This window comes from Glandiceps talaboti, chromosome 15 (genome assembly GCF_964340395.1).
Source record: "Glandiceps talaboti chromosome 15, keGlaTala1.1, whole genome shotgun sequence".
Classification (NCBI taxonomy): domain Eukaryota; kingdom Metazoa; phylum Hemichordata; class Enteropneusta; family Spengelidae; genus Glandiceps; species Glandiceps talaboti.
In genome coordinates, this window is record NC_135563.1 from 14,040,757 (window position 1) to 14,056,075 (window position 15,319).

General features: G+C 36.4%; 1 protein-coding gene across 1 annotated transcript; it reads left to right on the top strand.

Annotated features, from left to right (window-relative positions):
* The first annotated feature begins 694 nt into the window (after positions 1-694).
* Positions 695-13,004, top strand: LOC144446241 (condensin complex subunit 3-like). The gene is made up of 19 exons (XM_078135992.1): positions 695-808; positions 1,470-1,703; positions 2,144-2,372; positions 3,083-3,313; positions 3,776-3,968; positions 4,249-4,398; positions 4,789-4,914; positions 5,782-5,995; positions 6,273-6,449; positions 6,857-6,964; positions 7,478-7,597; positions 8,094-8,342; positions 8,589-8,770; positions 9,129-9,300; positions 9,829-10,005; positions 10,682-11,009; positions 11,545-11,647; positions 12,199-12,456; positions 12,919-13,004. Exons 1-19 carry the CDS (start codon positions 695-697, stop codon positions 12,944-12,946), a joined length of 3,393 nt encoding a protein of 1,130 aa, XP_077992118.1. The 3' UTR covers positions 12,947-13,004.
* The last annotated feature ends 2,315 nt before the right edge of the window (positions 13,005-15,319 follow it).

A 15,319-nucleotide genomic window follows, 5' to 3' on the forward strand; every position in this document is an offset into this window, starting at 1 on the left:
AAGTTTTGTTGCTGTTTAATAATCCATGTTTAATGAATTTTTGCCTACGTAACAGATGAAAATGCAATAAATCAGTCGCGATAATTACTTCTCGTTGGTATTGTTTTACAGTCAAATAGTGTTTTTAATTACAAAAATGTAAGAGCTTGGCAATTTACATAGCGAGTGAATGTGTACACGTACACATGTTGTACATTGTATGATCTCATAGACCCTCCACACCACACACGCGGGTGGAGGGTCTATGGTCACTGTAGCTAGATTATTAGATATATAAACGTTTCTCATTTCTACCTGCTTGAATGCCAAAGGAGGTTCCGTAAAGAACACATACAAATACAGATCTCACCGGAGTGTTATGTTAGCGTTAAATAAAAACCCGGTTTTTTTTCAGAAGGAAACCAATATATAATGTTTACAAACGTCATGGAGCATGGAGGTAGGCATCCTTCTTGCCTCCATGCAAAAATAATCAAAAAAACAAGTTACAACTTATGCACAAACTTTCATATTGGGGCAGTGATACTAGTATATAATATTGTTACAGTCTACTAGTACCAAGGTAATAATGTTAAAAAAACACACCTGAACTTAGTTAAATGATGGGTTGTCAATTTGGTTGTAACATTTGAATTATTTTTTTTTCTTCATCGAATTAAACTCATACAGGGTATCATATAAAGTTATCTCCATTATGCCATCCAAACAAAGACAAGCAGTTACCATGAGAGAAGTGTTTGAGGAATGTCAAAAAAGTGTGTATGGGCATGCCAAGTTATTGAACAAATTGAAGGAAATATATGAGAATGTAAGTAAATTGTACATATTTTCAAAGTAGAACATTATTCTAAGAATACATATATCAATTTCAGCAAGGTACACTACTAAAGATTACACTTGGAGGCAATATAGATTTATTGGCATACGCTGTATGAAAAGTAAGTGACAGGTTTAGATTAATAGTACCTCTACCTACCAACTAATGTCACCAAAAAGGAAATCTGCAGCAAAATCCATCAGGCAATTGGTTCATATGAAGATCTCCTGATGATAGTCCAGAAATGCACAATTATGTGGAATGGGCATGTAGCGAGTAGCATGGGCTATTCTGCAAACTATTTTGCAGGTCACCTTGAGAGAGGTAGATGAAGGAGAGGAGAGAGAAGAAAGGGTGGGAAGATAACAGCAAAGCATGGATAGGCTTGGATTTTACTGAATCCCAAAGAACAGTGGGAATAGAGTAGGTTGGCGAGAAATGGGTACAAAGTCATTAGTGGTGCCTCAATGACCTCTAGATGAGTTTAATATGGGATAAGTCAAGTGAAGACATGGAAGTATCAACTAAAACAATGAGAAAAACTTTTAATAGATTCTTCATATATGAAATTTCTCTAAATACAATGTACAAATATAGTAAGAGCTCAGCTGTGAAAACTATAATAATTACGTCTTATCAATTTCTAACCTAGGCTGACCTTAAAACGGACTTTCACACTGAATTCATGCAGTACCTCAAGTACTCCATGATTGTGCTCAAGCGAGAACCAGCTGTAGAGCGTACCCTTGACTTTATTGCCAAGTTTGCTGTGTCTTTTGAGGATGAGGCCAGTGAAGCTAATGAAAACAGTCGTAATGAAGAGAACATTAATGCTAAGGAGAAGCAAGACAATTTTCTGATGATCCTTTTCAACTTTTTCCTTGCAGTAAGTACATTTGAAGATTACATTTCATTTCCAGTTCCTATGATAAAATAAGTTTACAGACTATTTGAGGGGATGGGGGGGGGGGGGGGGTTAAGAAATTATTGATAAGAAACATTATAGATGTGCACTTATTGCAGATCTTGATGTGCAAATTTGAAACCCATACAAATGATGTTGGTCAGACATCTGGTGAAGTGTGGCACCCCACTTCAGAATCTGGGTGCATGTTACTTGTACAGCCAGATATATATGCAATATTTGTATTTTGGTTTTACCATCCACTATTTTCAAGAAAAATGAGGGGCAGATATATATCCAAATAGAAATACAGTATAATTGATGTTGATATTCCCAATCATTATGGTATCATTATTTATTTGTGAAAACCTTACATCTTCTAAACAGCATTTGATAATTCTTTTATCTATAACTTCCACCAGTCTCATGAAGCCAACTGTACTGCAGTCAGATTCCGATGCTGTCAAATGATCAACAAACTACTCAATTTGATGGGAGATGATGCACAAATTGATGATGATCTGTTTGATAGAATCTATGATAACATGTTGGTGAGATTGAAAGACAAGAAGGCTTCAGTGCGTGTACAAGCTGTCCATGCCTTGGCTAGACTTCAAGATCCTTCTGACAAGGATTGCCCAGTCATCAAAGGTATGTACACATGTATGATGTGTGTATTCAGTGATGCTGTGCGTTGCTGTTGGTATAGGCAAATTTCTAACGATAAGTGATCTCTTCTCCAAAAACTTTTATTATTCATAGTATATGTACCAAATTGTGAAAAAATGGACATCAAATTGTTATAAGTGAATAGATTTATACTATAGTGTTCCCTGGAATAATACAATTTCTAATAAATACGAGAACACTTACTGAAGTTTGTTTAAAATGGCAAAACTAGTAGCTGAGCTGAAGAATGATATCAGTAAAATTGTTATTTATTGTGTACCAATGTGCAAAGTAAAAAAAAGAAACAATTGTAAATTAAAATGTGGAAGCTGTGTTTTGACTAAAAATCATTCTAATCAAGTAAATCTTAGTGAGTTGTATGTGTGAGTATCTCAGATAGGTTCTAGAAAAAATAGACTGCACACAGTGACACTGGATTCCAAGATATCAAATGTATTCTAAAAGTATAACATGGATTTGTGCTACACAAGAGCCAGGATTTGTAGTACTGTTGTACTGAAGGTACTTGCTATCGTTCTTGTCAGGTTCTGAATTTGAATAGCTTGATGATAATGATGTTAGAAATTTGTAATTATCTGGTTGAAAATTGTTCCAAGTTTGTAATTATTTTGAGTTGCATAAAAGATATTGCTAATCATGTAAACTCTAACTTTAATTCATCCCCATTCCAGCCTACATATATATGCTGAATAACGATCCTAATCCTGATGTAAGGTTTGCCATCCTGACATGCATTGCGCCATCTTCACAAACACTGACAACTGTCTTAAAACGTACACGTGATGTCAAAGACAGTGTACGTAAACTAGCATTTGAAGTCTTAGCAGAGAAGATTCACATCAAAGCTCTGAGGATAGCTCAACGTGTCACAATTCTCCAAGATGGTTTGAATGATCGTTCAGGTGAGTTACAGCGCTGCGTAGTGAGAGAACTCAGTGTAGATGAGAGGAGGATATTCTGTTTGATATTGGCAGATCTGATTACTAAAACTTTATAGAAGTCTCCCAAAGGGAAACTATTATAATGGGCTCTCTCCGTCTGTGATACATCATTTAGCTGACATGCCATCTCCAATTTCATTCAAACATGGCACAAAGGTGGCTTATCATATGGGACATTTGCGTGTCACATCATTTCGTGACATATGCAAATTTGGCCGAATGGATTCACAGTTTAGAACAGTTGTGAGAATTTATATACATGTAATCTCTACTATATATCCAATTATTTTTCACACTTGGTAAAACATACTAGTATACTAAATGGTGCTACAACAGGCCTGGTTATGTACAATGACGTCAGAATTTTAGCATGTAGTGTTATTTTATATATGTCTACATGTCTCCAATCATATTGTATTTCAGACTTGGTAAAACATGCATGTAGTGCTAAATTACTACAAGCCTGGCTACGTACATTTGAAGGCAACATACTTGATCTGTTGAACACACTGGACGTGGAGAGTTCTAGTGATGTTGCAGAGCAGGCACTAACATGTCTCATCAAAAGTGTTCCTTGTGATGAATTGGTTCAGAATTTTGACCTTCTCAACGACAAGTAAGTAATTCATTCCTTCCCACCTTGTAGCAAAAATAGTATACGCAGTAGTTCTATCTATGATGTCAGCAGATGAGTTATGCCTGTAATAAGTTATACATTCAATTCAGTATTGATAAAAATCAGGATTTGTCTCATGACAACAATCAGTAACTTACTTAGGTACAAGAATGTGTAAAGTTGAACATGTACATGCATGTAAATCTATGTAGGTATATAGCATTGTCTGCAGTCTTTTTATGCACTATGTTTATTCAGCTTACTGTCAATGTCTCTCTAGACGCATGATGGATAGTGACAACCTCACTTGTGAGAGCGCCCTCTATTGGAGATGTCTTTGCCAGTACATCAAGTCTCTTGGTACTGCTGAAGAAGGAAATCTGGAGAAGTTGGTACCCACTCTCTCACAGTTGTGTGACTACGTACAAGAGTAAGTCATCAGTGTTTTTGAAAGCTGTAGGAGGAAATCTGATAAAACTTAGAATATGAGAAAAAAGTCTTTGGTACCTAGGTGAATATCACCAAAGTAATGATATGATAACCCACCCTCTCAATTGTGTTACTGCATAGATGAATACATTTTCGCAACTTCTTGTATTTTTCATAAATTCCACTTCTATCCGCTCAAGAATTCATTTGAAACATGGTAATGGACTTATAGGGCACATGTTTTACTTACTAAATGTCTCAGTCTGTCAGCAGTCTGTCAGTGTAAAGATTAGCTGGATGCAGGCAATAATTTAAATGGACAAGACCCCTTCACACTACAGACAAAATCATCTTTTTATGTGTAGAATTCATATCCATATTTGTTTTCCAGCTATATGGAGAAGATCAAGCCTTCAGAAAACATTGGCAATGTGGAAGAAACCTTAAAGCAAGAGTTTATTGCCCAACAATTGTTGCTGTTGATAGGAGTACTAGATCTTTCTGATGAGTTTGGAAGGTTAGACAATATTACCATTATATTGTGGTGTGTGTGTGTGTGGGGGGGGGGGGGGTGTGTGTGTGTGATGTGATGTGGTGTGACATGACGTGACGTGAAGAGATAAGATGTAAATGTACTAGTAATTTGACTATGTTGAAGGGACAGTGGGCTGGGGCAGCTCTGAACATCTCACTGTGTTAATTTATTTTATATGAAGAAATGCATGTCATTGTACTTCTCAAAATATGCTTAGTCATCTTAGAAAATGCACACGCACGTGCATAAGCTTATTTATGCTGCATGGAAACGTTATGCTTGTTTCAATGCACAAATCAAACAAACATGACACTAAATGAGTCATTTCAAATACAATCCACAAAAAACTCTGGTGAGTTCGCCTGCTTGTGGTAATCAGGAATGAGACAAGTTTCATGTAAAGACATACAATGTAATACTAATTAGTGACGGTAACTCATCAAAGTACACACACCACAGGAGCTCTGGCTTCCATAACTCTGTTTACTGAATATTGATAGAACGCTACACATGTGATCAAGTCTGACTGTCACTGTTACATTATAACTTCCACAGATAGAAACAAACTAATAAAAGCATTTGTGTGAACCTACATCAGAGGCACCCAGGGTTGTATTTGTATCAGTTGTATCGTTATTTTTACCTATTTTGTCTTTGTGTGGAGTCTTTCCTTGGTTCACTTCATTCAAGCAAATGCACTGGTGTTTTTTCGTGGTGGTGGTGGTGGTGGTGGTGGTGGTGGTGGTGGTGGGGGGGGGGGGTTGTATTTCACATTCAGATTCTGGACATTATCATCACGTTATCAACACCACTTATTTATTACTTTGAAATATTCATTTACTTTACTAGGAAAAGACTGGATAAACTGGTACATGACATGTTAGTGTCACCAGACATCTCTGCTTCCCTGGTCAAACTTCTACTGGACTGCTTCAACAAACTCCACCGTGACTCTGATAGTAGGATTGAAAAGATAGCTGAGATCGTCTCGGACATCAGAGAACCTATTACAGTAGTGGAGAATCCTGTCAATGAAATAGAGTTAAGACAGCGACAAGTCAAGGTATGCAATTCACAAATCAAATTTTATCTTGACTCTTTTCACAAGCTGAATTCATCATCATTACGCATAGACTATAAGATATGTTGTGTTGTCTAGCCCTCATTGGTCAACTCATTTGAAAGTAGTTGGCTGATGCATGAGGATGTCCGGACATGGTGTATCATGGAGACTTCATTACAAATTGTAATTCATCAAATCAACTGAAAGTGAACTTTATCCTTAAAATTGCACAAAAAGTTTGCATTGACAACTGCGTTGATTATTTCATTATTGGCAGCTTGCTGGTGTTCGTGTTGAGTTGAATCAGTTACGAGATGAGCTAGAGGAATGTGTGGCTAACCAAGACTTCCCTAAAGCAGCAGAAATTAAAGCAAGAATCACAGACCTGGAAGACACCAAGGCCAGTCTTATTGAAGATAATCAACCAAGCAGTCAAGAAGTTAGAACTGAGAAGGTTTGTATTTTTGTTGGTGTTCATATACAACAGCAATACTGAAGATTGGTGAACATAAGCTCCTAGTGGCATTGGAAAAAAAATGACCTTTTGGAAAGCAAACAAATAGAGGAAAGAGTGTAATTTTAAGTTTGAAGCTTTGTTAGTAATATTATCTTTCTCAAATTATCATTTCACTCTGGATACATTTCCGTCCAAAAATCACAATGAATACCTGTTAGATATTGCATGATGTTGTATCACAGTCCCTGTATCAGTGAGATAAGAGCTAGCCTTTGTCGATACACACACAAACACAATATTCAACCATGACTCAAAGTCTGTCGATCGTATTATGAAGATTGGACATCTACAGGTACTTGTCATCAATTGTTATTGATATTTTTTGCGTGTTCATTTTTTTATAGAATGACCCAGCCACCTTAACAAAGTGTTTGACCATTGTTAGTGAAATGTTACAAGAGTTAGCTACTAATGGTCTCAACCCAACACTGAAAACCATGGCTGAATTACTGGTAGGTATACAACCTGTACACAAAAAGTCAGGACAGATTTGGAGCATTGTGATGCTTCAATGTTTAGTAGCCCCAATGAGGAGGGGGTGTTACGCATATGACCTCTGTCTGTCTGTCTGTCTGTCTGTTTGTTTGTGTGCACTGCACAGCCCTAACTCTTGCGACTCGGCAACTTACTGTTGCGACCAAGTTTGTTTGAGTATACAATGCATTTTGTCAGTAGTAGTTGTAGATTTAATCATCAAAAATATTCAAAAAATAAGCACAAAATGAAAAAATAATCCTCTTTTAATCAAAATTGAATATCTCATATCGTTGTGAAATAAGAGCTTGTCAATTTGAAATTTGTTTAGGATGTGCTTAGTAAGCACAGATACTAAATCAGTGAAGTCTGATGTAGGATAAGTCCACTTGTCGTTAGATTTATGTACACTGCTGTATTTCAACATTATGCAATAAGAAGGGTGAACTGAAATGTTAGTGTATCATTGACATTGTCATCTTTTGATTTAGATTATACCAGGAATCCAGAATGAAGACCCAGTTGTACGTAATCTAGCCATCGGATGTCTTGGACTCTGTGCTCAACTATGTAGAAACTTTGCTAAAGAACAGTTACTTCTATTGATGCAGGTACGGTATAGTAGTAGGTAATACTGTCTTTGCATGACTACAAAAAGTAGGTCTTCATTGACATGGCATGAAGATAGTCAGCATCTCTGCATGCATATTGTACTATATCCTCAGCATACTTCTGTTACTTGTCTTTTGTAGGGTATGTTCCTTTTTGTGATCGGTGAGTACAGAAACCATACAATCGATATAGTTCAGTACTTTGGCCATTGTTATCAGTTGAACACAGCAGTGGGGACAGTTTTATTTGTGTTACAACATGACACTGTACCTCAGTCAAGTCTGAATTCATTTATTTATGTGATGGTAAACATGTATCATATAACTTGTTGAAAGAAAATCTCTCCATTTGGTTTATGCCATAATAAAATCCTGATATATCGATGGATCTCTCACCCCAATCTAAGAATACATCTGTATATAATGCATTTTAGGCAGAGATAAAACATTTCAGTTGTCCCCTAAGTCAAAATGTTCTGTTTTATTATATTAACAGGTGTCCCAAGTTGATTTGGAAACCATCCGTGTGAGAGCTCTGGAAGGAATCTTTGATCTACTTCTGTTGTTTGGTTTTGAAACTTTTAAAACTGATGATGAGGAAGAGGAGGTGAATAAGAGCAAGGTTGATGATGGAGATGTATCCACAGAAGATGCAGAGAGGAGTTTTAATATCACCAAGAGAGCCAAAGAGAAGAATACAGCTAACAGTGTTCTTACTATACTGACAACATTACTTGATAGTGAGGTAAGAACCTGTTGTGATCCTTGACCTCTCTTTGTGACCCTTGACCTCTCTGGTATAGATTCTTGACTTTAGAGGCAATAATTTGTTGTTCTGATTGTCAATGCTCAGTGGATATTGAAATTGGACATTGTCACAATGCGAAGAGAATATTAAAGGACGCCGTCCAATTCACAGAACTCATTGTATATTTTCATTGCAATGTTCTGAGATATCGATCCTAACTTATAATCTTTTATAATGTTACAGAGTTCAGAAATCCGTACCGTAGCAGCAGAAGGTCTGTCCAAACTGTTATTATCTGGACGTATTGTGAGTTGGAAACTGATTTCCCGTCTGGTAATATTATGGTATAATCCTATAACTGAGGAAGACATCAGATTACGTCACTGTCTGGGATCCTTCTTACCTATCTATGCATTTGCTTCAAGGTAGGTATCATGGAAGACTACAGGTACATGTTGATCAAGAATCATCAGCCAGTCGGTCGCTCAGATTGAATGCTTGGCTTGTATACACTTACGACATTAGAACACTGATTCAACAATCAAACCCACTTTGATGTTTATATACTTGTAGTGTGTGTTTGTGGGCAGGAGTGGTTTTGTGTGTGTGTGTGTGTGTGTGTGTGTCTGTCTGTCTGTCTGTCTGTACATATATTCTTCATATTCCTGTATGCCCCAGTCTGCCTATGTTTGCATACAGTTACATAGGCATATTTTGAAGAAATTACTGAGAATGCATGCATTGTCCTGATATCAATACCTAAACTATATTATTGGTTTACAGAGCTCACCAAGAGACGATAATGGAGGCTTTCATACCTACACTGCGTACTCTGATAAATGCTCCTATTTTCTCACCACTGGCCAAGATCAATGAAAACAACGTTGCTGACTTCCTGGTAGCCCTCACCAATAATAAAAATCTACGAAAAAATAAAGATGAGAATACCATTGAGGTGAGTTTATGAATTTTACTTTTATTCAAGTGAAACCACAAATACCCTGACTGTCAACATTTCAACCTTATGTCAATTTTTAATGTTAATTTTTGTATTTAATTTCAAATCCAATTGTCAGATTTGTTCATTGTTGTCACTTTTCCATTCACTATTCAAATCTTATTCATAACCTATAAAAATAAGTACAATGTATGACTGAAAACACACCTGAATCAATTCAGTTAAATTGGTTCAAAACCAGTTTCTGTCCCCTCAAGAAAGCTGAGCAATGGAATAGAATTGATTCACTTTTTGTTTTTGCATCAGTTTTGAACAAATAGTACTTTGAATCGGTTCAAAACCTGGTAGTTTCAAACTGATTCAACTAAGTTAGTTTGAATTGGTTTTTAGAGCATGTAGGGACAGAAGAATGAACTTCAATTCGATTTTGAACCAATTAAAAATTCACATGGAGACAAGGCTAATGTTTATGTCCACTGTTATGTAATGACGTAAATAACAGTCTGTATTAATTTGTCTTTGTAGGATTCCTCTGTTCATGACAGTCTTGCAATCACTATATGTAATGAAATTCTGAATCTATGTGACTCTGAAACACCTGGGTTACGTACACTTTGTAAAGCACTAACTTTACTGGACCTTACACCAACCAATGCAAGTAACATCAAAGATCTACAGATGCTGGTTAAACAGATGATTGAGGTGAGTGTCTGAAAGTCTTCACAAATTTGAATTTATCACTCAGGGGTTTAGGAGTTAATAACCTAAGCGCTCACTACCTGGAAGGGTCCATGGGAGTTTTGTTCATTCAGCCATATCTCAGCCATTGCCATACTCAATCTAGTTCTTCCAACCTTGGTGCAAAGCCATATTTTTTCTATCACAGAAACTATTTTGATATTGGAAAATGGTAGTATTCCATTCTCCAAGATTCTTCTTGACTCATGATGGTACAAAAAGTATTAGTGGGGTCTTCTACAAAGACTTGTTGACTTTTCTTTACAAATGCATGGATGTAAGCACTGGATACATGTAAATAAACCTCTAGCACTTTTAACCTTGGACAAAATAGTACTTCGACATGAAACAGCACAGTAGTCAGTATGTTACCTAGTTCTAAGAAGTGTTATATGATTAGACATTACTCATCAGGTAAAACACTAACAATTTCCATGCTGAAATTGTAATTTCAAACACAAATAACTGTATGATATCAGTGTAAGACTTTATATTTGAGACATCGGAATGAGAAAAGGGTTCTCACACAAATATGCTGAGAGTGCAAAATTTTGTGTTTTGTTTTTTTACCCATGATAGTAAATGATGTTTGTATGTCTTTGTATGCCATGTATTTGAATAATTCTTTGGTATATTTCAGAATCTTGAAGAGAAGACTGCCAAGCACTTAGCAGAAAAGTTCCAACACCAGCTGAATCAGTTTGAAGAAAAGCTGAACAAAAGTAGTAATGGAGAGACAGAGAATGTTGAGAATGGACTTGTACAGAGTGAAACTGAGAATGATGAAAACAAGAAACCAGACAATGATGGTGGTGAGGAAATAGAGAAAGAAATAGCATTACCAGATGAAGCAGGAGACAGGGTTAGCATACTGACAGAAACACCTGTTACTCAGACAACCAAGAAGAAGGTCACCATTTCAGAGACACCCTCCAATAATGAAGCCACAAAACCTAAAAAGGGCAAAGGTAAGAGTTATTTACATTCACTGTTCAGATGTTAGCGGTCTTTCTAGAAGAGATTTTTGCAATTGATGAATACTGGTTATTGGCCAGGATCAGATACCCCCTTATGATTGCTAAGCTGTAGCATTCAGAAACTAAAAAGCTGATTTTTGAGTTTTGTATTTGATACAAATGTATAACCCTGATAGAACAGTAGACTTGTTTATTTGTGTGTAACAATTAAAAAAAATTATTTGTAGTACAGAATTCCATTTCATCATCTCTATACCATATACATGTAGACTACAAATTAAAAATCATTTATGGGTGTGTATGTAAACTTTCCTAGTTTTTGAACCCACCATAAGAATATTTATATACAAATACATATCATATAAGTTTATATTAATATCTGTGTTGCTTTATCACCAAGTGGGTCAATTGCTCAAATAGCATGGCATTTTTTTTAGGTGTTTTTTTTTTGTTGGGGGGGGGGGGGGGGTGTTATAGAAAAATGAAATTTGGAATTCATTTGATTTATTTCCCTCTTTTGCACTAGGCAAATCTACAGCTAACAAATCACTGTCAAAGAAGAAATCAACATTAAAAACACCATTATCTAAAGAGAAAACTAAGCCAGATGTTGATGGCAGTCAAAATAGGTAAGTCAAGAACAAAATATAGAACATTATTTATTTGTATGGTTACGTTCTCTAAACAATAACACGAGTGCAATTTACAGATAGGTGGTTACAGACCGTTTCATGTGCAACAAACTCTCATAGGTGTTACTGTGCTATTTTGATAAATAAATTTGCCAGGAAGTAAAAATAACTCCACCACATAACTTGAAATTATTTGATACAGCTAATTAACTGAAATACCCATCTGTTTAAAGTGCTGAATGAAAGCTCAAAAAAGTGTTTGCAAAAGCACTTGTGCACAGGTTGTCAGTGGTTAACTCATACACTTTGTCTGGGGTTGAACCTATCCAACGCTGGCTAGGTTTGTAAAATTAACGATATCTGTATATATTGTAAGAAGGGTGATGCTCAGTTTAACACTACTGAACAAAACATGTGTGCTCCTGTACTTCTGTGTCCTTCTGCTTTAATACTAGGGTACTTAGGTGCTGCCCAGTGGTGACTGTTTAACAAATATTATATCACAACTTGGGATGAGTTTTATGATAATTTTCTTTCACTTCCAACAGTGACTTAGAAGATAGTGTGTTTGCAACCCCTGCTGCTCCAGTTGAAAAACGTGTCACTAGATCAAGTCATAAAAAAACCAAAACATCGGAAGCAAGAATGAAGTTGGCACAAGCAGTCATGTCTGATGATGACTTGCCTGTAACAACCAAAAGAAGTACACGCCAACATCAAAGACAAAGTGAAGCTAAAACTAAATTAGCACATTTACTGTCAGACAGTGACACTCCTGCTGAAGAAGAACCACTTGTCATTAAAAGGTAATTTAGTTTCTTCTTACTCCGTTTAGTCTTTACACTTGAGTACATCTTTCTGCCTTCTAAATACACATAGTTTCTGAATGGTTAGAGTTCTTCAATATACTGCCTTGTAATGCTGGATATACAATATATATATGATATATCCATACATATGAATGTTTACCCATTCTCAAAACATTTTGGAATACAAGTAGAAATAGCTCAGTGTGGCGTTGATAAATGGACATTTTTAGTCCATTAAAGTCTGTTAAATGTTTATAAGCAAAAAGAGGATGCAGAGAACAAGTGTGGTGGACATAGAATGTGGTCAATCAAAAGAATTTATTCTCTTCCTTGATCATTGCTATCACTGTCAGATATCAGATTAGTGTTAAGTTAAAATCCCTCTATGGTCAGTTTTAGAAATGTTTTGTGCTACTGTAACAGCACAATAACAATGTGTTATTTGTGGATCATTTCTAGGCAAACCCGAAGAAGTAAAAGAAAGTAGATATGAAGTCAGCTTTAAGAAGAGTGAAAACTTTGCACTGCCAAATGTGGATGAAGATTTAGATTAAAATAGGGCTAGATATTTCTGTACAATCATGTTTTAAAAGACTAAATGTATCTTTTCAATTGATGTCCTTTATACCTCACTTTGAAGACTTAGTTATCAGTAGTGGTTGCGACTGTTTCCCTCTTTGTTAGATGTTATACTGCCTCAGGATATGACAAGGACAGATGAACTATTGGCAAGCTAATACAGATAATAACTAAAACTACACAGTATTACTGCAACATGTAGGGCCGTGTCTCTGATAGCAAGTTTTTCTCAAAGTGATGGCATATTCAACTTCATTCAGTGTTTACACTATCTTGATTACAGGGGATTATATCAACACAATCATGGCATAGCTATCACACACTCATAACCAGTCAACACCAATAGTTTTTAGTTTTTCTCTATCTTAGTTTACCAATAGCATATTTGCATAGTAGTACATCAGATAATAATATTAATCTCACAGAGTACAAAGTTGGAAATCTGCTGTTATACACATTGAATCATCGAAACAAGCCAAAGAGAAGATGTAATGTTATAGAATGAGTTGTGTGATTCCTACAAACTTTCTGTCACCTTCAAACTATAGTGACTATTGCAAGTGTGGTGCTTCTGATTGTGTGAAACTAAGTATGGGAATACTGACAACACAGCGTGCCCTCAAATGATAGCCAAATTTGTCTTGTAGGTCCCCACATATTAAGAGATAGGGGAACACCAAATTTTGGTATGTCATTAGAAATTGTGTCAGTGGCGCGTCAAATTGGCTTAGAGGGCACACTGCTGACAACACAGTGTTGATTTGAGCTATAATGAAAACCCCATGAGAGCATGTCTTGGCTTTGTTTTTAGAGTCAATTCAAACAGACATTGAACACATGTCAAGTTGTTCACCATAAACTTATACTATCATCTGTATGTCTTTTATCACTGACAACTTTCTGTATTTCTACTACATCAACAATAAATGCATCGATTTGTGAAAAATGGTCTACAATGAATTTCATTACTTGTATATCTGGAGCACTCCAGTGTCTTGCACTACATGTTTGACCACAGATGTCATCTATGGTTAAACACAGATTTACTCAATACACACACTGCCAGACACTATACTGCAATACAGACAACATTAGAGTCAGTCAGCATCAAAGAAAGTCAATAAAATTTCTCTGGCCAAGACTTTTGTCTACACGGATTAATCCACCTTCATGCATGCATGGTCTTTATTGTGAGCTTCAGGCAAAAAATTTAGACAAATACACTGCCATATCTGTTTGTCGTGCTAAGTTATTGACAAACACAAGGAACCTTGCACACCCCTGTAACATTCACATACCTAGGACAGGGTTGTGCACATACATGTAGCTGTACCAGCTCAGTGGAGCCATGGGGACTGTACCAGCTATGTGTACAATATTACTGTAACAGCTCTGGCCAACACACTAGGTGTAGCAGATGTGTAGATTTGACAGATGTGTAACTGGTATGCCAACATCAATGTTACATGGATGGATGTGAAAAATAGCAATGCAGCATAGGATTTTACAACATCCATGTACAAGAGCTTTTTCCCACAGCCATGTACCAGCTATGTTAGCATAGCTGTAACAGGTATTTTCCACAACCATGTACCAGCTATGTGAGCCATGCTAGTCAGATATGAACAAAAGGATTGCTACAGGGTATTATTCCAACATAGCTGTTACATGTATGTGCCCAACTGTGTGCTAGGTATGCAGCACACATCTATGGTATTGGGATGTGTAAAACAGTCATGGCACAGAGTTGGTATTCCACATCTATTCAACAGGCTTATTTTTCACAACCATGTACCATGGCTGTGGAAAAATATACACTGTAACAGGGCTGTGAGGCACACAGCTGGTACAGGCTGTGCTCTTCTTCCTAGCACTAGGATGTGCAAGGTTCCCTGTGAATGTAAGAAGTCAAATGGCAGTAAAGTTGCCTGAAGCACACAATACAGGCTACATATGAGGGTGACTTAATCAATGTAGTCAAAAGTCTTGGCAGTATAAAATTTAGACTTTCTTTGACCAACTGTATCATGACTTGTTGACGCTGACTCTGCTGTGGTCTGTATTGTATGCTTCTGGCAGAAAAATCCAGGCAAATGCACTACTATTTGACTGTTTACATTTGTCATAATAACTTAATATGACAAATATATCTGGCAGTGCATTATTAGCTCAATGTTTTTTTAGTGTGAGTGACAAATGCAAGAAGTGAAATGATAGCATTACGAACAATGATGTGTAAGTGCAGTAATTAAATATGTCGCAGGTCCAACCACTAATTTTG